The sequence below is a fragment of the Glycine soja genome, chromosome 18 (genome assembly GCF_004193775.1).
Source record: "Glycine soja cultivar W05 chromosome 18, ASM419377v2, whole genome shotgun sequence".
Classification (NCBI taxonomy): Eukaryota; Viridiplantae; Streptophyta; class Magnoliopsida; order Fabales; family Fabaceae; genus Glycine; species Glycine soja.
The window spans coordinates 41,888,052-41,911,539 of NC_041019.1; the positions used below are offsets into that span (position 1 = coordinate 41,888,052).

A 23,488-nucleotide genomic window follows, 5' to 3' on the forward strand; every position below is an offset into this window, starting at 1 on the left:
GGAGAAAAGGCACATACGCAAGGGCTTCTTTAGTTCTAAATGGAAACAGTTTAAGTAATTATCTACATTCATTCACTTTGGCTCTAAAAGTCACAAATCAGAAACAAAAAGGGGTGTGACATGCTAAGTGCCTTCTTACCTCTCAGGTTTGTTTTGGAGGCTCTGCATATATAGAATTATGATGGAAGAATAAGTGAGAATATGTTATAGAGTTGAGAAACCCACTTTTATAATGACTTGAATGGCATCTCCTTGACAATGGTTACACTCTCTTTAAATTATTATTATTATTATTGATCTCTATATAATATATATATATATGTATGTGTGTGTGGATATTTTAGATGTCATCTTTTTTTTTTCCTTTTTATTTTTTCAGCTTTGTTCCTATTATAGTTTTTTGCTTCATTATGACTTTTTCCATTAGGTTTTATCTGTGAGATAAATTACAAGAACCAAAATAAATAGATAAATAAAATTATGGAGAGCAAAAAATTAAGAAGAACAAAATGAAAACAACCAAAAATGTATAAGGACCAAAATGAAAATAAACTTATTATAAGGACTAAAAGTTATTTAAACCAAATATATAAAAAATAAAGTTTCAAATACTACGTACATATAATACTGGTTGAGAGTAAAAAATTTTAACCTACAACGAATGCATGTACGATGAGCAACAATTGTTTTTGTTTTTATATAGAAATTAACCTTAACCTACAACTTCATACAACTTATACAATGACATAGTCCCCTTCAAGTTGATTATAAAGAAAATATAACAAATAGGAAGAAAAAAATGAAATTTAAAACAAGAAAGGGGTAGTAAAACAAATGACAACTTAAGAGTGTGAAATAATAATGAAAAAACCAGATAAAAGATGGACAATATTAATATCATTAAACAAAATGAATGGTAGCGCATGAGAAGACAAAAGAAGTTGGCGATGCCATGGTTTTTCTTTTGCAGTGTTTGTGTGTATACTATTGTTTGCTTCTAATTTTATTATTTTTATTATTATTATTATTATTATTATTATTATTATTAGTCTATATTATATTGTGCATCTTTTCTTTGATTATTATGTTATTTCAGCTCATGCGCTATCATTAGTTTTGTTACCCATTTTTTGCTCTATATTTTGTTCACGTTGCTCTTTTATATTGCTTCATAACTTGTAAGAGTGATTGTTGCGTCATTGCATGATTTCTCTACAAAGGTATATGTTTAAGATTGATTTTTTATAAAGTAAAAAAAAAAAGATTCATTTTATAGTTTTTTTTTTCTAATCACTAGTGCATTTGTAGTGGTTAATGTTTTTTTTTTCAGCTTAATTCTTTGGTCTCTATCTATAATTTTATATTTCTATTTTGGCCCCTATAAATTTTTCATTAAATTTAACATATGTAATCTAACAGCATGACTATAAGGAAACGAAAAATATAATAGGGATGAAAAAAAAATCCTGTGGAGCATGTGAAAATAAAATAGAAAACAAAAAGAAATATTCCAATCTAATAGTCCTAGTCCTAACGAAATCATTCCATATGGTGGTGTCATGGACTCCGGGACATTATTAAAATGGTTGAAAGTTGTGTTGAGAAACGTGTGAAAGCCGGAAACATACATTCTGACGCTGTCAAGCTTGGGGAGACGTGTAGTGAAGTGTGAAGTTGGCATGAGCACATCACAAATCTAATGGAATTTCCCAAATTTTGAAATTTTGGTCTTGTACGAGTTAGAACTGTGTTCCTTTAGGATACCACCAGACCAAAGCTCATTTTTAATACAGACAAGAAATATTTAGTTTATATATGATATTTTTAATATAAATTTTAAAGAGAATATGATAAAAAAGAATAACAATAAACATAAACAATGAAAAACTATTAATTAAAATAATAGGAAATATAGGATAAAGAATAAATAAATATATAACAAATACATAATTTAATAAATTAATGAATTAATAATAAATAATATATTTCAAATTGTAAATTTATTAACTAATTAATTAATTGGTATTATTAATTTATAATTGGTGTAATCTTTGAAGTAAGCAGAGATTTAGAGTTTTATAGGATTTCTTAAGAGTCTTAATAGCTTAAATAGGGGCTTTGTGAGACAAATTGCAACAATTGAAAAAGGAGGATGTGTGTTAGGTGATTTCAATGTGATAAGGAGAATGGAGGAAATGAAGGGAAGTGTAAGTGACTTTAATGTTATGATCTGGTATTTATATATTTCTCTGATTTGAGAGACAAACTTTTTATCACTTCTTTAGGGGATAAGAAGTAAAAGAACTTTGTCTATCACCAAAGAGTTTACCTTTAGGGTTTTGCATTTTTTTTTTATTAATTTAAAACCTTTTTGTTTTCCATTGGCGTGTGAAGGGGTTATTATTCTCCTTTCACAAATGGATCATTAATCCTTCACATGCATATGCTTAAATAAATTTAGTTTTCCCCATAAGTAATCAACTTTTGAAATATTGGAAATGAGATTGAAACATGTAAGCAAAATTGCATGGAGGTCGAGGGGTCTCTCTTGCTTAGCAATGGTGAAGGGGTAAAATATACAACAAAAAAATAGACATAATGTGCTCAAAAAAATAGGGAGCAAAATTTGTTAGAAAATGGCACTTTAAGAGCAAAGTGTTCAATTAAGCCAAGAAATAAGAATAACAAAAATATTTCATGAACACTCATAATGCTATAGGACACCTAAAAAGAGAGAAAAAGAAAAAAAATATAATTATTATAAGATTTATGATGTGAAAGAAAGAGAGATATAGAAAAATAAGAAGTGTTGGAAGAATGTTTAAAATAAGTAGGTATTTGTGTATGAAACATGAATATATAGTTTTCTTCTCTCTTTTGAGATTCCTAATTTTTTTTATAGCTGCTATTGCCACAAACCGTAGTTATCTCTAGTTTTCTATGATTGGCTTGAAGTGGAGTGTCTTCGAAGTGGAAAAATAAAAAGAAACTTTCGATGGTTAAGGACGAAGGAGATGGCTTAGTTTTTAATGTAGAGGAAGCACGAGATCAGACTAGAAGGTTTTTGACAGATAGGTTGATAAAGGTGCAGTTTATGAAGGAAAAATTGACAAGTGTCTGGAGGCCAAATTTTGGTGTTACTATAAAGGAGGTGGACTCAGGCCTGTTTCCATTCTACTTTTTTCCATGTGGTGGATTTCAGTAATGTTATGGAGGGAGGTCTTAAGGTCTACGACAATCACATTTTGGTGTTGGGGCGAGTGAAATAAGGAGATGTTCTTAATCAGATCCCATTATTTCATGTGCCTTTTTGGGTGCAAGTGCATAGGCTGCCAGTGGGCTTCATGTCCAAGGTTGTTGGTCAACACTTGAGAAACTCTATTCGTGATTTTGTTGAGTATGATACAAGGAATAATATGTTGTTCTGGAAGAAATATATAAGAATATGTGTTTTGGTAGACTTGAGGCGTCCATTGATGAAGAACAAAAAGGTTAAGATACCTGGTGGGGAATGGAGTGTCATCCAGTTCAAGTATGAAAGACGGTGGAAATTTTGTTTTTTTATGTGGAGGCTGGGGACATGTGGAGAGGTTTTACAAGGAGAGGTTCTCGTTAATAAATGACGATAGAAAAAGAGATTGGGGCCAGAGCTTAGGGTTGAGTAGTGACGTGGTGGAAACAATGGTGGTAGTAGGTGGCTGAAGGAAGATAACCCTAAAATGGAAGGAGGCGGATTTAACGCTAACCTTAATCAAGGAGGAGTTAATGCGGAAAGTTGATATGAGGGGGGAGCAAAAATATAACAATCATATAAATGCTAAGGTTGAGGAGGAAAAAAAGGCTTTGATCATTCTATTAAATCAATCAGGTTCCCAATTTGATATAGTAAAGAATCTTTCGTTTAATAACCAAGACAACCCCAAGGAGGCGATGGAGGCTAACAGAGAGGCTGAGAATGATATAATTTTGGGAGAGAAGAATGGGAGACATGATATTGGTGGAGTCAAAACATATAGTGGCGGGAAGGATGTTATTATGAAGGCGAGAAAAGTGTACATGGTGTAATAGTGATGGAGAATAAACTACCTCTTGTTTATTGGTAGGTCCTGGCAATCAAACCTGCTAGGAAAAATGAGTATTATTAGTAGGAACTGCTATGGTTTGGGTCACTAGAGGGAAGCTCCAACTTTGAAAGACTTGGTTAGGGCTTATAAATTGGACACCTTGTTCCTTTGAAAGACTCTATGAGGAGCGAATAAGATTGATGATGCCAGGATGAAGTTAGGGTTTGATGGTGCTTTTGCAGTGGATACAGATGGTTGTGGGGTTGGGTTAGTGTTGCAGTGGAGGAACTACTTTGAGTGCCATATCCTCAGTTGTTAGTTAAATTACAACAATGCTAAAGTGGTGAAGGACACAAATGAGAAATGGAGGATGAAAGCGTATTATGGTTTCCCTGTGCGATCAAGAAGGAAGAAGGCTTGGAATCTTCTAAGAAGTTTAGCCTCTGATGCATCCCTACCATGGTGTATCATTGGTGACTTTAATTGATGAGATTTCCATAGAGGAGGATAAAAGTGGTGGTGCTAACCATCCATTGTGGTTGATGAGAGGGTTCATGAATACGATGTTGGATTGTGATCTTATTGATTTACCTCTAATGGGATACTGTTAGGGTTTTATTTCAAGTTAGATTCAACTTATAGGTCAAGTATAACTCAATCGTGGTGTCCATCGTCCAAGTACTCGCCCAAAGGAATAAATGATGGATTTCATGTAATTACTTAACTAAGAACTAGGTTTTTGTATTTTTGTTTTATGATTGTCACAAATTAAATAAATAACATAAGATAATTTGCAATAAAAATTAAATGATAATAAAATAATTAAATAAAGATAGAAATACTAGACTTGGATGGTGACATTGAACTTGATGAATGAATTTTTAGGTTTGGATTTGGAATTTGCTCAGTCCACTGTAACTTCACAATTCTCTACTCATCTCTCTTGCTCATCCCCTATTAACTAATGTATTCTACCCCAGCTTTCACATGGTCATAGATTCTAAACTACTTGTCTGATACCTAACCCTTTGAAAATACTGACAAAAGTAATTAACATTAATAGTCAAGAATGACCGAGACTTAACCAAGATTATTCTATCCCTAAAGATAATCCCAATTAAGTACTTAATTCATGTTCGGGTTTCAACAAGGCTTATCAAAGTGCAAGTCAATTCCTGAATTATCTATAAGATGATCAATCAAATAAAAACATTAAGTATGGAAACAAATAAAGAACTTAAGATGAAGTATTGAATTGATAGAATTAAAGCAAAACAAGGTTCATCCTTTTCTCTCTTAGGTGAAAGGAATTACACTCATAAAAATAATACAATGAAATCTAGAGGGTCTAATGAAATTATGATGGTGTCGAGAAGGTAAAAGTCTAAAATATAATTCTAAGAACTACTTGAGACTTTTACACGTTACAATGAACGCCTAGCATCTTATTTATAGAATTGTAGTTGAGTTTAATTAAGGGGATAATCGCAAGAAATTACAAACAAACAATATCTCTAATTAATTGAAGTAATTATCTTCTTTTTTAGCTGATTTATCCTTCAAAAATATATTGCTCTTGATTTTCTTAACTTTTATATTCAATTTTTGTAATTTCTCTTTTAAAACTTTCTGTTGATTTTGGGCCTCTGGAACTCTTGCGAGAATGATATGTTTTTTTTTTGTAAAAAAAACTATAAAAAATTCATTAAAAATAACTAAAACATAAATTTTTATCTAAGACAAAATAAAATTTGAATTTAAAACCAATTTGATTCAAAACAAGGCATAAAGTTAATTAAAATGTCAAATAAACGTTACAAAATGCATATAAAATTCGGGTAAATTTGACCTTTATCAGATACCCATTCACTTGGTCCAGGAGTGTCAATGGGGCCATTGATTTGGAAGAAAGGTTGGATCGTGCTCTTGTCACGCATGACTGGCGTGCATTGTCTGGCTTGTAGTGTTACTAATATCATAGAAGCTGCTTCAGACCATAACCAATCTTACTAAGGATCGTGGAAAGCTTTTCTCTTCGTGCCAGGAAAGAGTTCAAGTTTGATAAATGGTGGTTGAAAGGATCTTGTGTGGAGTTGATGGAAAGAATTGGGCAGTGTAGAAATACACTGTAGGATTAAGGGAGAAAGAAAAGAATCGGTGATAGGGAAGAGATCAAGGAATGTAGGAGAGAACTGGAGATTAGCCGTTGGGAGGATAATGAGAATAGCCATTCTCGTTATAAGGAGGTGCAGGAGAAAATGGCTCTTCTATTGATCAAGGAAGAAAGCTATTAGCGACAACATGCTAAGACTTTTTGGTAGTGTGATGGGGATCATAATTTGTACTTTTTTCACGCGTTAGCTTCAACTAGAAGGCACAATCAAATCAAGCTAGGGTTGGGGGGGGGGGTAGCAAAGAACTCTGTTGAGAAATTATTCCAAGCTACTCCAATTAGTATGGAGCTAGTACTGGATACGATATTGAGGTGTGTCAACGAGGAAGGTAACTCAAAGTTGGTCGTTCCTTTTTGTGTGGAGGAATTTAAAGTAGTAATATTTTAAATGCACCCAATAAAACACTGGGTTCATATGATTTGAATCCAAGATTCTATTGTAGATTTGAGGAGCAGTGTGGTGGTGATATGTTTAGTGTTTGCGTTCACTTGATAAAAGTGAGTGAGTTCCCGAGGGGTTTCAATCATACAAATATAGTTTTAATGCCCAAGCTAGATGACCAAAAGAGTATGAAAGATCGACATCCCATTTCTCTTTGTAACGTTTCTTATAAAGTGTTATCTAAGGTTTTGGCGAACCGCTTAAAGCCATATTGCTTCCTCAATGTGTTTCAGAAGTGCAATCAACTTTTGTTGAGGATAGAGCTATAACTGATAATGTGCTAATAACAATTGAAGTAACGTATTATTTGAAATGTAAGAGAAAAGGAAAGTAAGGAGAAACACCGTTGAAGATAGATTTCTCTAGAGCTTATGATCGCATCGTTTGGAATTTTGTTAAATTTATGAGAGGTGAGATGGGTTTTTGTCCTAAATGGATATGATGGATTGCTCTCTGCCTTGAATCTATTGTTTATTTAGTTATTGAGAATAATAAGAGGGTAGACCCTATAGTTCCTGGTAGAAGGTTGAGATAGGGGGACGCTTTGTCCCCTGTCTATTTATTCTTTTGTATAGAGGGATTATCGGGGTTGATTCGGTGTGCAGAAGGACAAGGGAAATTCAAGGAGTGAAGGTTAGTAGGGAAGTATCGGGCCAGGGGTTAGCCAGCTCTTGTTCGCAGATGATTGTTACTTATTCTTTAGAGCCTTATTGAAGGAAAGTGTGACAATCGAGAATATCCTTAATTCTTATAGGCTTGCATCGGGCCAACTCATAAACTATCAGAAGTCAGACATTGAGTTCAGTAGGACTAAGAAGACGAGGTGTTAAGTAAGCTGGAAGTGATGGAGGATATTGATATTGGTAGATACCTTGGATTTCCATCTATTATTGGTAGAAATAGGAAGTCTATATTTGCGTTTGTGAGGCACAAATTTTGACAAAAAATATAGTCTTGGATGGATCATTTTTTGAGTGAATAGACATTTTGGTCTCTGTCTTTGTACCCATTTTGCAAATTAGTCCTTATCTTTTTGAAATGTAAAAAATAGTCTCTATCTTTGCATAAGTGTTGTAAAATAGTTCTTGCCGTTAAATTTGAAAGTAACATCGTTAGTGAGGTGCATTGTTGGCAAATTTAGTGCCACATAGACTATCCAACGTGGCACTAAAGTGTGTGATTATAAAGCTTCTTCTAGTCACTTGCTTCTTCCTCAAATTAGGGTTTATAAAGCTTGAAACATTACTTGAACCACCACCACCTCCGCCTCCACCACCACCTCCTCCTCCTCCATCATGTCCAATTCCTACCCCAACCCCAAAACCACCACCCTAACCATATCCCACACCACTTTCACCAATAACTCCACCCTCTCCACCACCACCACCTCCCCTCCTACTCCGCCAGCACCATCTACATTGTTTCCTTCACTTGCACCGTATCCCTTACCCTGTCCATAACCCCTACCAACTCCATCATTGGGAGTAGGAATTTCTACATTGCCCACGTTCTTAGAATTGCTACCACCTTTACCAAAGAATTACTAATCATTGCTCACTTATCTCTAATTTAATGGATCCTTCATTAATCACCTGCGATCACATGGGCAAAATGGATTCAAGAGCAGCAATGTGGGTGCCATGTGACTAATAAAAAATATCGAGTTTTGGTTACTGAGATTTGTTCCTTTTGATAAAGTATGTTTGTTTTGGTAGTGGCTTATTAGACACTTATTGAAGTGTATGCCTAAAAAAATACAAGCAAATCCCCCATTTGTAGTACACCTAAAATTTCATCATAGATGATGTAACATAAAAGTTGAAGACAACTTGGCTTGATGTCATAATTTTTCAATTCAGTCCAAAGACTTGCCACATGGGTTTGCTTACATGGACTAAGACTTGCCACATAGACATATGACTAATAGTGGAAATTGGATTTTAACAATAGGGACTTATTTGCATAACGGATGTAAAGATAGAGACTATTTTTTACATTTTAAAAAGATAGGGACTAATTTGTAAAATGAGTATAAAGACAGGGAGCAAAATGCCTATTCACTCGTCATTTTTTTGTCAAAAGTTGGAAAGGAAGTTTTGATTAAGTTTGTCTTGTAATTGATACCCACATATTGCATGAACGTGTATTTACTTCCTGTCACTTACGGATGAGCTACAATGAATGTTGAATTCATTTTGCTGGGGTACAAAGGGAGCAAATCATAGGGGTATAAGGTGGATGAAGTGGGAGAGAATGATGAAGAAGAAGTAGAGTGAGGGGCTATATTTTCAAGATTTACGTGATTTTAATCTTGCCTTACTAGGCAAGCAATAAAAAAATTGAAATCTCTTTTAGCCTTTATTCTGAAAGCCAAATATTTTCCAAATGGTGATTATGTTGGCATAGTCCATGTTATTCTTGGAGGAACATTTGGAGTGCAAAAGAGTTGGTAATGGCTAGAAGTAGATGAAGGATAGGGTGTGGGAAGAGAATTGGAGTGTTAGGGGATCCTTAGCTTCAAGGGAGAATCCATTCATTGCTCTAACCCCCTCGAATGGTCATGTTGAGGAATTGGTGGTAAGTGATCTCATTAATAGAGAAGGTAAGTGTTGGGATAAGGATATCATATCAAATATTCTTAGTCCTAATGGGATTTAGAGTTCCATTGGGTGATTTAAAGGGTCCAAATTCTTTGGTCTTGAGATGGAATCGAGATGTGATCTTTTCAATTAGATCAGCGTATGATGGAGCTAGGAGTTGGGTGGGGAGGAATCAGTATGGTGTGGCAAGAAAGTGGAAGCATCATTGGAAACTGAAATTTCCTATAAAGGTGAAACATTTTTTATGAGGGCTTGCAAGGATGTCTTACCAAGAACAAAGCTTCAACATTGAGGAGTGGAGTGTCCAAGCATGTGCCTGAGTTGTGAAGGTAATATGGAGTTAAAATTGTTGGCATCTATTTTTCGGGTGTGAGAAAGCTAGGCAGTGTTGGTTGGAGCTGGAGTTATGGAGTTTGTTCAAAACATTTATCATGGAAGTCAAAGGTTTCTCTGATATGGTTTGTAGGATCTTTGAGGTCTTGGAGGTAAGGTGGATTGTATGATTTTTTAAGGAGTATTTGGTGGGCTAGGAATGGGAAGCTTTGGGAAGATATTGAGGTATCCTCCATGCAGATTATAATTCGTGCAAAAAAGACTCTGTCCTGGTGGAAAAATGCCTAGATCCTTTCATCAATTGGGGTAAATTTTCGAAATCTTGTGTAGCAACATGGAGGTTGCACTACTACAAAAGCAGGATTCAACGTCGGTTAAAAGCGGTATACCACGTCGGTTGAAGACCGTCGTCGTCTGCGACGACGTAATAAATTCAAAGGATTTCAACGACGGGTAAGGAAAACCGTCGTAGAACTTGTAGAATTCTAAGACGGGCTGCCGGACATCCCCGTCTTAGAACTTACGACAGACTACGACGGCCATGGGGACAGCACCGTCGTAGACATAATCGTGTTCTACGACGGTTGTCTGCTACGGACCGTCGTAGAATCGTCAACAATTCAAAGACGGCTACCCGACAGCCCCGTCGTAGAACTAAGGAAGGACTACGACGGCCTTGGGGACAGCACCGTCGTAGACATAATCGGGGTTCTACGACGGTTGTCTCTAAAAGACCGTCGTAGACTGGTCCCATTACTACTACGGTCTTCTCTTACCGACGACCGTCGTTGACATTATAGTGTTCTACGACGGTTGTCCAGAAAGGACCGTCGTAGAATGATCCTAATACTTCTATGGTCTTATGTTGCCGACGACCGTCGTAAGAGAGTGTCTTATACTACTACGGTCTGGTCACGATGACCGTCGTAGAAATCTGCAGGTTCTACGACGGTCCTGTCCGTAGAACCGTCGTGGAATTTTTTTTTTCTAAACAGCAAATTGCATGCAGTAAAAATGGCTATATATTTTTTATCCGAGCCACTAGCTGTTGAGGTTATCGTACGTGCACAATTGTCCTATAATTTGAACCTGATCCTAATAATGGAGACAAATATACATTTAATTAAACTTATTAAGCTTTAACCTATGATGATTTGTCTATACTTTGACAATTACTTACTCTACAAGTACGGTGCAATATAATATATTAATGTGTATAATTGTACCAAAAACGAATTGTGTTCTGGGTCAATGCAAGAAACTATCCATATTAAAAGTATGATACAAACATGACTATGTTGATTCACAAAACCAAATATATATAAGACAAAACAAGTTAGTCTTTGGGACCTACCATGTCAGGCTTAAACATTGCCTCACAAGCACCATACAGAGACTCAGATGCAGTCCCAAAAACAACAAAATCTTTTGCAAGATCCCTGCATACAAGAAAAAGGTAAGATAAAGAATTACATACATCCAGCTCATATGACAATATACAACTTACAGGTTATTTACTATAAGGGAAGAATAATCTTGCATAAAAGGCACCATCAATGACTAACCTCTTTGGGATCAGCCAACATTCCAACTATGGCAGTGTCTATTGCATCTTGATTCTCAAGTCTTGAAGCTTGAGCTGCCATCAAAACAACAGTATCCGCATCCACTCCTTTTGCAAAAACCTTATTGGTTAAAACAAAAATAATTAGAAAATTTGCATACAAGTCAAAAGTCCAAGCCTTATCACAGCAAGTAAAACCATTCAGCATCCAACCTCTATAAGATTTTTGTCAACAGTAAGCTTATTTAGTGTTAGGGTCCCAGTCTTATCACTGCAAAGCACATCCATGCCTGCCATCTCTTCAATAGTTGTCATTCTCTTTGTGATAGCCCCCTACAAAAATCATTACTAATTAACCATTAATTCTTGTTAGCATCCACCAAACACATGCAACTGAACCTAACTGACCAGCTGTGATAGCCTGTGAGAACCAATGGCCATAGTCACCGAGAGGACAGTGGGCATGGCAATTGGAATTCCACCAATAAGAAGCACAAGAAGGTTATCGATTCCCGGGCGATATTCTCGATCTTGAATGGGATACATAACAATAATCTCAATAACCATCCCCACAGCAATTGAACATATGCAGAAGTTTCCAATTGCAGTCAACACCTATGTAAAACGACAGCAGAAAATAGAACAAATGAAATCTTAAGCATAGAAACAACATTTAGGGTACCGAAAAAAAGGTGCCTGCTTTCATGTTAGTTACCTTTTGAAACAAAGGAGGTGGGGGTACCTCCTTGTAGTCCTTGTCACCACCACCCTAATTTGAAGTTACCTAGCTGGGTTTAAAGTCAGCAATTCTAACTTTTAATGTTAATGACACGACAACATTATCATAGACAATTAAGTGCAACCAAAAAAGTTAGTTATCAAATATTAAGTGAAACAAAAAGCAAAGACAAAATTAATTTGAATATACAACTCAACTGTGGACTGAAACAATGTGTTGTTCAAGGCGCACGCCCACAATGAAGGGCTGGATAGGAAATTGTTCAAGCAGACAGAAAAATAAATTTCAATATACAACTAAAGTATTAACTGAAACAATTCAACTGTTCAAAGCAGAGAAAAAAAAATCCGGCTTCAACGAAAACTGTTCCTAAGTTATCTAATTTGTTCTTGGTTCTCATTTCTTCATTTGGATAAAATATGCCGTCCATTTATGCCGAAGTGTGGTGATGGTCTCTTCTGTTACCGGTGATCGATCAGAAAACCACTGCACATGTGCATATGAATTTAGTAAATCACATAGCATGAGGTCAAAACTACTGACATCTAATTACATTAACAAGTAAATCAAAAATCAGAAACATACGTGAATCCAGTCATCCTTCAATCCACCAGTTACGATGCACCATATCCAATGCATAACATAGTATCCACACTCATAATTTCCTGTTTGAACATGACTCTACACGACATACGCACACACACAACGTTGTGAATTCAGTCAACGCAAACAGAAATGACATCCATATGGCATTTGGAATTTAAATAAACATATACCTTAGCTTCAATCCACTGAGGCCCATGCTGAGGTGGCTTTCCCTCTGCAGTTTTGGTGACTGATTTCATTGCACTATTTTTAAAATAGAAACAAAGCATTACGATCATTGGTGGTTTGCTGTAGGAGTGCAAAATGTCATTGAGGCACGGTAGAGGCAACACTAACCTGTTTACTGCACCCTTGATGGCAGCATCCGACCTCTTTCGCAAAGAACAAAACCAAACCACTACATTGTCACCTGGGCACAATACAAGGAGCTGCCAATGGGCCCTGAACAGATAAAGAAAATTTATTAAGTCAATATATTCAACATTACCGTACTTGACCAACATTATTTGCTCAACTTACTGATTTAAATAAGGTGCTATGTAAATTTGTTTTCCTGCTTCCGTCAACCACCTTCCAATGTAATTTTCACACTCTTGACGTCTACTGTTTGCATTGTGGACACACTGAGGTTCAAGGAACCCATACAATGCTCCATAACCAATGCTCGCACTCCAATCATGAATAAACCTACGTAAAACATTTTTTCATAAAAGTTCTTAATAGGTTATTTAAACTAGCTAAGTGAATTGTACAGTGTACAAATGCTTAAGCAAATATGGGTAAACACTTACATAAGCCATAGTTGTAGAATGGAGATGTTTAAACACTTGTCTCCTAATATTATCTCGCTCACATCAGCGTGTGTGATGAAGAAGCCATCTTTGACATTATTGATCCCAAATTTAGCACCATCCCATAACACCTCAACAGGCCTTTGGTAAATGTCGAACAAGTTCTTCACCAACTCTCCCAATGGATCAATAACCTCAGGTGGCTTTTCCTCCTCAACAGTCTTCAATGGTGAGCTGACATCCTTCTCTGCTTCATACAGGGAGTACAAAACATTTAAAAAAGACTTACGTAAGTAACCATTTTAAATTATAGGAATTAATGTTACTATCCATTAAACATGTTATTACCTCAGGTAACATGGGTTTGACCAAATGTCTTGGCCATGGAACAAAACTCCCTAAAGCTTCTTTGACAAACTTTATTTCCGATGTAGGGATTGGAACCTCCGCATCACCGAAAATAACTTCCACCACACTCATGCGAACAACATCATCAGCATAGGACACATTGTGGATGGTGCCAAAACTATCGCACTGTTTGCCCACTGCCACTAATTTGTTGGAGTTCTCGGCAGTTACATGCAACCCGACGCTGTCACCATTCAACTCAGAGGGTTTTTTAGCTAATGCATTTGTCTCTGCTGCTGCACAGCTTCCCTTCGTGCTTACCCTTGCTGCTAATACTTCTATATCATTTGGCTGAAGTGGGGCTGAATGTTGTGATACAATTTGGGACAACTCCAACTTGATAGCTTGTTGTATTTGTCCTTTAAATGTGTCCATAGTGCGCTGTTTTTCCTCTTCTACCCTCCTCATCCACGCCTCGTCTCTTTTAATGTTTTCTTCTTTAGCATGTCTTTGCCATTCTTCTTTTAGGTTACCAATTATATCAGCCAACTGTTCTACAGTGATGTTTGATGAAGTCGTAGACCGACGCGATGCTGGACCAAAATATTGAGTAATTGTAACCCCTGTCCCAGCCCCATGTACTCGACCAGGATGCTCCGGTCTTCCAATAGCCATGTTCAAAATATCATCACGTCCCGAAGGCACAATGCTGCCCTGCCTGCTTTGCTCTTCCAAAGAGTCCTGTTCATATAACACAAAACAAGATCAAGGCATAAAGGAAGTTGTCATTGAAGTATTTGATTTGTTTGTGAGTAACAATTATTATTTTAGTTGCTTACAATTTTGTCAGCTATTTCTTTCACGGCTTGAGATGTCATCTGGCCATATTGTTTTGTGCGTGCACTCTTCCATTTCTCGTGTCTAGAAATTGGTGATGGTGGGAGGTACAATGAAGGGTCCTCAGTAAATGCTGCTTGTTCTTCTCGTATCTTCCTTTTTTCAGCCATTAATTTTTTTTCTAGCAGCTCATAGCCTCCCCTAGACAACAAGTGCGGAGAGTCATTGTACTTTTGAATCTCTTGTGCCTTTTTCCGTATCCCCTTGAAATTAAAAAACAAGCATTTGTCAATGATGATGCAAAACATGTATTCGAAGGAAATTCATGAACAGTTTGTAAGATACTCACAACATTAAAACTGGAAAAAACCTTCCAGGTAGGGGTTTGCCTCATTTTTGCAAACTCGGCCCAATCTTTCGCATCAATGCCATATTTAACCAAAGGATCATCTTTTGGTTGCCCGTCAGTGTTACCATACACATATTTGGTTGTCAACGCCGACTTAAATTGCCTCCAACGCGTTGCCACCGTTGACATCACCTTCTTTTTGGCATTATCACCCTCGGGGATGTGAAATTTTGCCTACAAAACATGTGTGTCAAAATAAAAAAGCATAAACATTAATGTGTGTAACAAATATTAAATGACCAACATGAGGGACTTACCAATATGTCATCCCATATCATGTTCTTCAGTGTTTCAGGTACATCATTCCAGCTAGGGTGAACAATTGGAATCTTGTCTCGTGCCACAACTCCAAGGTAACTATGAAACTGATCCTTGTGAGGTTCGGATCCTCTACCAGTCGCTGGATTCACACTGACTGTTGCCCTTGCTTGATCCAATGTTCTTGCTGTCAACCTTCTTAGCCGAGTGGCTTGTCTAGTTTTCCTAGACGTCCCCTCAGAAGGAATCTCAGGCTGTGTGGGAGATGGCGGGGGTGTCGTCATTCGAATGACCCTGCTGAAACAAAATACAGTCTTAACAAGTCAGCAAGTAACCATTACTGCACACAAATTTTTAAAGGCACTCAATTTTTGCTTCAACAAGTCTTATGCATATGACAATCAATTTCTGCTTGAATCAATATGGAGGTTCTAATATCAACTTTTATTAATTAAGAACAAGATTAGGTCAACAATCTCTCATTCAAATTCTCAGTATATATATGCAAATCATCATTCAATAGTGTAGGTACATGGAACTCTCCTCCCTTTTCTTTAGTTGTGAACATCATAGTTTGCCATGTTCGTTTATATGCATGTAAAGGACAAAGTTGTCACAGAAAATGAATTGTTTGAGAAGATGAAAGTGGAAGCTGAGAAGTGCTTAACCCAGACTGAAAGAATTGCCAATGAGAGGCTAGAATTTGAATCTGAAATCTATGCAAAGGTAACTTGTTAAGCTTTAGTTTGTGGTTGTAACGTTCTTCCATAGCATGGCTCAGCCCTGTGTCAAGAAGGCACAATGGTCCTGGCAGACTTCTGAGGCTATTAATTGATTAAACTAATTAACATCTTGTCTCTATTTTAGTCATTCTTAACTGTATGTTCAAAATGACTGGTTTATATGGGTCTGCATGGGAGCATTTTCTATTTTCTCGTAAAACTAATTGTTATAAATATTTCAAATAACTTGTTCTCTTTACTACTTTTAACAGTTAGAAATTCTTAAAAGGTAACATAATTGGATTAGCAATTGACTGTAGGGTGTTCCCTTTAATTTATTCTGGCCCAAGTTTAATTTCTTAAGATAACAAAAAGAGACCACCCCAAGTCCAAAATTCCAAACTTAATAAACAAATATAAACTGCCAACTGGCCATGTGCACATCAGGGGTTGTATATTTAGTTGTCTAGTTGATATGCTCCCCTCCCTTAACCCTCTAAACTCAGCACAAGTTCCTTGCCATCACATTAATATTCTTCTTTTTTTTTGGACAGCAAAATTATATTTTATAGATAAAAGTACCAGAGGTACTAAAGATACAAGATAGTTATAGTTTTAGATAGACTAGTAATTATAGAAACAGGCTATATAGCAGTCTGATCAGTTTTCTAAGTTTTTTTAGTGTGTGTGGTTTTAATAAAAGTATTCCCCAACCAATTCAGTTTTCATTTTAGGTCTGGGTCTCTATAGGAAAAAAAATCTATGAATGACAACACAATAGAAGACCCTAGAAGATGATAGTTAAAAGTAAAAGTAACAAATAGTTGTTTCTGAGTTTTTCAAATTTTTCCCATGATTTTAATAGAGGTCAAAATTGATTCTAAGAGATTTCCAAACACAATAGAAGACCCTAGAAGATGATAGTTCAGAATCACATTTAAATGGTTTAGTAATGGTTGTGACCCAAAAATTAGTGAATTTGAAAAGCAAAACTCGGGGACAAGCACAACTCAAAAGGCTCATTCCCTGAAGGGGACCTTGACAAAAGATTGTTGGATGCTACCTATCATCCCCAGACACAAATGAAAATAATTTATGTCTAATTTATTTTAGTGTGCAAAATTTTTTTAGAACAACAATAATGAAACAGCTGCATTGTGATTTCTCACTCAGAAAATCTCTCACTCAGGAAAAAGAAATACATGAACCTATGTCTAGTTGATCACATTGTTTATAAATCAATTTCTTCTAAAATGGCCGGTAAGAGACATAGGTTAATGTGTACTAGATTAGACCTTGATGACACTAATACAGTGCCTATCTGGTTAAGATTTTTTCCTCTCATTCTAATTCTGGGTTTGTAAAATTGGCTTGCTAATTTTGTTGTCCTGAGTTCCGGATTCTAAATTGGAGAGTTCCTGTTATATCCTCAAAAACTTGCATATAAAATACAGAGAAGAGTAATCTCAAATTAGACCGTTCATGTTTTCAACGTCACAAACTACATAAAATAAGTGAGTGACAACTCTATATTCAGTGAATTCAACTAAAGGAAAGAGAAAAAAAGGTGATCCCTTTCTTCATATGCCAAAATAAAAAATCCTCCTGGAAGTTGCAATGTTTGTGTTCCTCACGAATCAATGGATAATTGAATTCTTACTATAAGCATCATTCGATATTTGACAAAATGTTCCAAACACAAATGTGGTTTTAGTTATATTTCAATTGCTTTGAATTCAATCCGTAAGTTTGGGGGATCAACTTCCTGCAATCTGATCATGGACCTTTTGTACAACCTATGGTATTTATGTTTTTTCTATTCACAAAGACAAGTTTTTGTTTAAGAACGTCATAATAGTTAGAAGTTGAGTATTAGTTTATTTATTTTTCATACTTTAATAATTTGATTTACTAACGATTTATTTGCCTATTAGCTAATTAGCTTATTGGAAGCACAACTCAAAAATTTTGAAATTTAAATTGGCTTTTCCGAAATATCCATCAAATGGGTCCTTGACAAAAGCTGGATAGGCTTTATGGTTAGTCCAAGTTCCTATAGACATAGACATGGTATGGTGAGAGTTTTTAGTATCCTGAAGAGGAAGACACAGTCAAAACTGAGAGTTTTGATGAAGAAAATGATTTTGAAAGAAGTGATGAAGATCCTCAAAAGGATATTACTAGTTCTTCAAAGGAAGTTATGGCAAATAAGCCTTCTCATTCAAAAAGAACTAGACACAAATGACATATATTTGCAGCAATCAAGAGTTGTTTTCCATCTAAAAAAAAATCTAACTATTTTCAGTGAGATTTTGGCTTTCAATCACGTTTTCATTTACAAAATTTGAATAGAGGAATTTTAAAATAATTTTACTTCGACTAACTTAGTATTGGTTATAAATGTTCTTAATATTGTTCATATAAAAAAATACATCCATGTTCTTGGATTTGGTTAAGATATTTTATTTCATATTTGATATTTATGTTGTAATAATTTATTAGCATTGTTTGTCTATGCATTCAGTGGTTATGCAGCACTTATGATACACATAAACATAGACACACACATTGTTTCATTCGGAGACTAAAATGAAACCTATTCTGAAATTGAAAAGCGTGTTTCTCAAAGAGGGTAGAATGCAAATATGGTCCTGAAGATACAATGCCTAATTGTGTACTATATTTGATTTCATATTTGGTATTCGCATTGATTCAACTCTACATGTGTTTCTAATCATATGAAGTATGACTAACAGCATTTGGTTACCTTATTTGGCAAGCAGTGGAGCTGGATTTGGTTAGTGACTTCCCGTTGGTGGCTTGAATTTTCTGCTTGTAATACAATTTAAAAAAATGTTATAAAACTTGTATATGCTATATGGAAGTAGTGAAGAAAAAAATACTTTGTGCTAGGTGCACATTGACAATATATTTATGCCAGATGAGTGTGAAAAGATTTAACATTACTAACAAATAACAATAACATGAAAGAAAAGGCCACTAACAGCCAAACACCAGAGCAGATCAGAGCAGATCATCATTTGAATCTCATTTTCATTGTCAAAGTCAACAAGCCTAAGTGAATATAAAGGTGGACATGACAGCATCAAAGTTTTAATCAAAATTAGGAACTAATTCTGTGGCATTGGATAAACATGATAAGCATGATTTTTTTACCCGTGGAAATGTAAACTTTTATATTGAAAATGACTGCTGGGGCCCTAATTATGTGCACCTTTTTTAGATGATGTCAAGGTAGTAATAAGATAGTCCATTATGATCTAATCTAAAGCCCTTTCTAATGGTTGTTGTTATGAACTCTTTATGTGGGATTCACCAAACCCTTACCCAACCCCCCATCCATCACTCACTTCCCTGATAATGTGGATCCAACGAGAGATATAAGATAGAAGAAAATGGGTAGTCCTAGCATGGGAGGCTCAAAGAGAAGGCTTTCAAGCAGACGACTTGGAGGAGCCCTTAGGGAGCAAAGGGCAAGGCTTTATTCAGGTATTTAACAAACTATAAAATGAATGTTGATCATGTGGTAAGCAAACATTCTAACTCTGCAGCTATTCAACTTCATTCAAATGTTAAGATAAATAAAAGAAACAATGTTGCATCATAAGATTTATAATTAATAGCTATTAACTAGCATGGAAGTGTATGATTTGTTTTTGCTTATAGTGTTCATTCCCCTGTGATCAATATGACCGATATACTCAACGACACCTAACCCTGGACCTGAATTGATAGAGAAGTACAACTCTTACCTTGCAAACTATGGATATGCTCCTAGCAAAATTAAAGATACGCCTGAGGATTGTGAAGTAATGTCCAATAGTTAGTTGGCAGCTATGATGTCTATGTCTGGAATGCAAAAAAAGAGTAAAAGAAATAAATGACAACAATCAGGATACAATGGCAGCGTGCATAATATAAGTGTACAGGCAATTTAATCCAACAAATCAGCAACCATTAAAAAAATATAATGAATATGAAATTAACACAAGTATAGACAAGGAAATCTTAAATTAATGATATTATTTGTATTAGCCGAATTATTAGTTTATTTTATTTATACAATAGTGTTACATAGTTTTACATTTCTACAGTACTACTCATTCCAATTATGAACAGAAAATTGTCATCATAAACACTAAACCGATTTTTCAGTGGTCTTGTGAACTAGCAAGTAAGGAAAATGAGATTTCTAGCCTCGGTGCTTTAAATTTGAATTTGTGTGTGTATTTCTTGTCATGAGTAATTATACTGTTGCATCAAAAGTTAATTAATTGGCTAATTTTTGTTTGGTCGGGTGTTCCAATTTAAATGGAATGCAGAATAGAGGGTGCTGAGAATAATGAATTGACTGAAGGAATGCATAAGAGCTTTAGATAATGACCAAGGACACATCTCATTCAGATGCAGTATGAATGAAAATGCAGGGTAAATAGCTTATGAAAAGGGAACAATTCAAAGAAGGATGTTTTATCTTCTAATTTTAACCTTAAAGAAACGACTATTATTCGCGCAGTTGATACATGGCCTGAAGAAAATGAAAGAGATGAATTTAGTCCTGCTTTAGATTACTGTGAACTGGTGAAACCATCATGGAAGAAAAATGGAAAGATACAGCCATATGGTGCAACAAATGGCAATTTAAGAAACCCAATGGCAACATAAAATGGAAGGACATCCCAAAATTTGAACCAAAAACAGTACATTCAGATGACAATTTTTATGCCCTCTTATAGGTAAGAGTACTCTGAAAGTGACTTTTCATAGATACAAAAACTACAGTAAAACTATGTATCATAATTTCAGGAAGAAAGCCTTGTAAATGGTCATCGGTAGTAATTGTTCATCATGACTGGTAATATGCCTTTAAATGCGATTTAGGATTTGCCTAAACAGAAAATGGTTTTTTGTATTTATAAAGGTATTTTTATGAAAATAAATATAAAAACTTAGAAGGGAGTGGAAAGAAAATAACAGAGTTGCAAGTAGATAGAATCTCCAAACTTGATAAACACGTCTATAAGCTGGTGACATGAAGTTATTTTGCAAATAGCTTTTATATTTTACTTAAACTACTCAAACAAATTATCAACAGACCAAATAACTGTTAAATTCACAGAATGCAAACACAAAAGCATGGTCATCAGTGATAACAAAATACTATTCCTAAGGAGATGCAGACACAACTAAGGTATGTTAAGCATGCATACTTACAATGAGTGTAGTTTCCTAGTGATGATCCCTCACTTGCTGTAATGTTCCTGTTCCAGAAAAACCCATAAATTAGGAAATTTCAGAGTACAACACATGACATTAAAAACAAAATTTTAAAAACAAACATAATGTTGGCAGGACAACTATGAACAGAAAAACAAGGAAAGCAGCTATTGACACAAAAATTTTGGTTGCCATTATTGGTAACTGATCACACTATTCTACTGTCAGTAAATTAGGCAGTTATGCAGGTTGACATTACCACATAAATTATAGGCAATTAGGTGTCGTTATTTTCCCATAGCCCTTCGTGATGGTCATGTCTCGTTGCATGTTCAACATCATCTTCGTCGATGGCCTCCATCACAGGTATTTGGTCATTGATAGGTGGCATATCAGTCACATCAAATGCTGCATAATGAGTATAGTCGGTCATGTCAAATTTTCTGCCTTGTATAACCACGGACCAAGTAGGGTCAGACAAATCTTCAACATAAAAAACTTGTCTGGCCTGCACTGCCATTATAAATGGGTCATCATTGTAACCACCTTTTTTGAGGTCAACTAAAGTAAAGCCCATTTTGTCTTTGCGTACTCCTGTATTCGCATGAACCCATCGACAACTGAACACAGGAACTCTAAATTGACCATAATCCATCTCCCATATATCTTCAATGACTCCATAGTACGCCATTGACGCGTCTATGGGATTGTTATCAGAAACACTACTAAAGTGAGCTGCCTAACCCTCAACACTAACCCCACTGTTTTGCATGGTACTTCTTGCATCTTGTGACTTTGTGTAGAAAGAATACCCATTGATATCATATACCTGCCAGGTGGGCACATTCAGATTTGGGCCAAGGGCTAACAGTCGGAGGGTTTCCGAAGTTGTGGCATCGGCAAAAATACACTGCCTGAACCAGTTGACAAAAGTTCTATTATGTTCCTGCAACAACCTCATCTTGTTCATTCTTGGATTTTTAGCTGACAAATGGTTTTTGTGAGAATGTATGTACGGCATCACCTCTGCTGTGTTGTTTAACACATATAGATGAGCTTGGGACAGCCTTTGCAAATTCATGGTGACAACATCAAATCCTCGAGTTCCCCTACCTTGAGTTATGGGTTGATGCCGATTTTGAGGAACCCCGACTGGTTGTGCATTACTTATATAATTTGATGAAAACTCTATTGCTTCTTCAGCAACATATCTTTCTACTATGCTTGCTTCTGGACGATATTGGTTCTTTGTGTATCCTTTCAGCACTTTCATGAACCTTTCAACCGGATACATCCATCGTAAATAAACCGGGCCACACAACCTAACCTCGCGAACCAGATGAACAATTAAATGGATCATTATGTCAAAGAATGAGAGGGGAAAATACATCTCCAATTGACAAACAATAATGGCAGCTTCATTCTCCAAAATATCCAACTGCGATGGGTCAATAACCTTGCTGCAGATAGCATTAAAGAAAAAACACAAGCGAGTGATGGCATTACGAACTTTTTCAGGCAAGATTCCACGAATGGCCACTGGTAAAAGTTGTTGCATTAGTACATGGCAATCATGGGATTTCAACCCAATCAATTTCAATTCCTTAATTGACACAAGCCTCTTCATATTTGAAGAGTATCCTTGAGGAACTTTGACATTGACTAGACAATGACAAAAACTTTTTTTTTCAGCTGTGGACATTGTGTAACATGCTGGGGGCAAATATGTCCTAGCACCTCGTAAAATTGGATGTAGTTGCTCCCGTATACCCAACTCAACCAAATCCTGACGAGATTTTACACCATCCTTTGTCTTCCCCTTAATGTTGAGGAGGGTGCCAATCAAACTATCACACACATTTTTCTCTATATGCATAACGTCCAAACAATGCCGAACATCCAGATTGCACCAATATGGGAGATCGAAGAATATTGACTTTTTTTTCCAAATGTTCTTCGAAGACATGTCCTTTTTTTGTGTCTTACCAAAGGTTGTTTCTATGTCTCTGACCCTTTGGTAAACATCATGTCCAGATAATGGTTCAGGCGCTATTTCAACCTCATTATCTCCATTAAACGCCTTCTTCAAACGCCGATATGGGTGATTTCGGCTTAAAAATCTTTTGTGCCTTGTATAGACTGTTTTCTTCCCATGGGTTAGTTGGATGTAACAAGTGTTTTTTTCACAAATAGGACACGCGTGGTGTCCTTTGACACTGTATCCGCTCAAATTACCATAAGCGGGAAAATCATTAATCGTACACAAGAGCATTGCACGCAAGTTGAATGACAATTTTGCATTTGCATCATACACTTCAACTCCATCAACCCACAATTTGGTCAAGTCTTCTATCAAAGGAGCCA

At 35.8% G+C, this 23,488-nt stretch overlaps 1 protein-coding gene across 1 annotated transcript; it reads right to left on the minus strand.

Moving 5' to 3' along the window:
• Positions 1-11,165: 11,165 nt before the first annotated feature.
• Positions 11,166-11,520, minus strand: LOC114397259 (plasma membrane ATPase 2-like). The gene is made up of 2 exons (XM_028359349.1): positions 11,390-11,520; positions 11,166-11,297 (listed from the first exon to the last, which is right to left on the minus strand). Exons 1-2 carry the CDS (start codon positions 11,489-11,491, stop codon positions 11,166-11,168), a joined length of 234 nt encoding a protein of 77 aa, XP_028215150.1. The 5' UTR covers positions 11,492-11,520.
• Between the last annotated feature and the right edge of the window lie 11,968 nt (positions 11,521-23,488).

Coding starts and splice junctions, on each gene's coding strand:
- LOC114397259 (XM_028359349.1), bottom strand. CDS start 11,491: ATGACAACTATTGAAGAGATGGCAGGCATGGATGTGCTTTGCAGTGAT. Junction 11,298..11,389: donor TTGACAAAAATCTTATAGAG/GTTGGATGCTGA, acceptor TTAACCAATAAG/GTTTTTGCAAAAGGAGTGGA.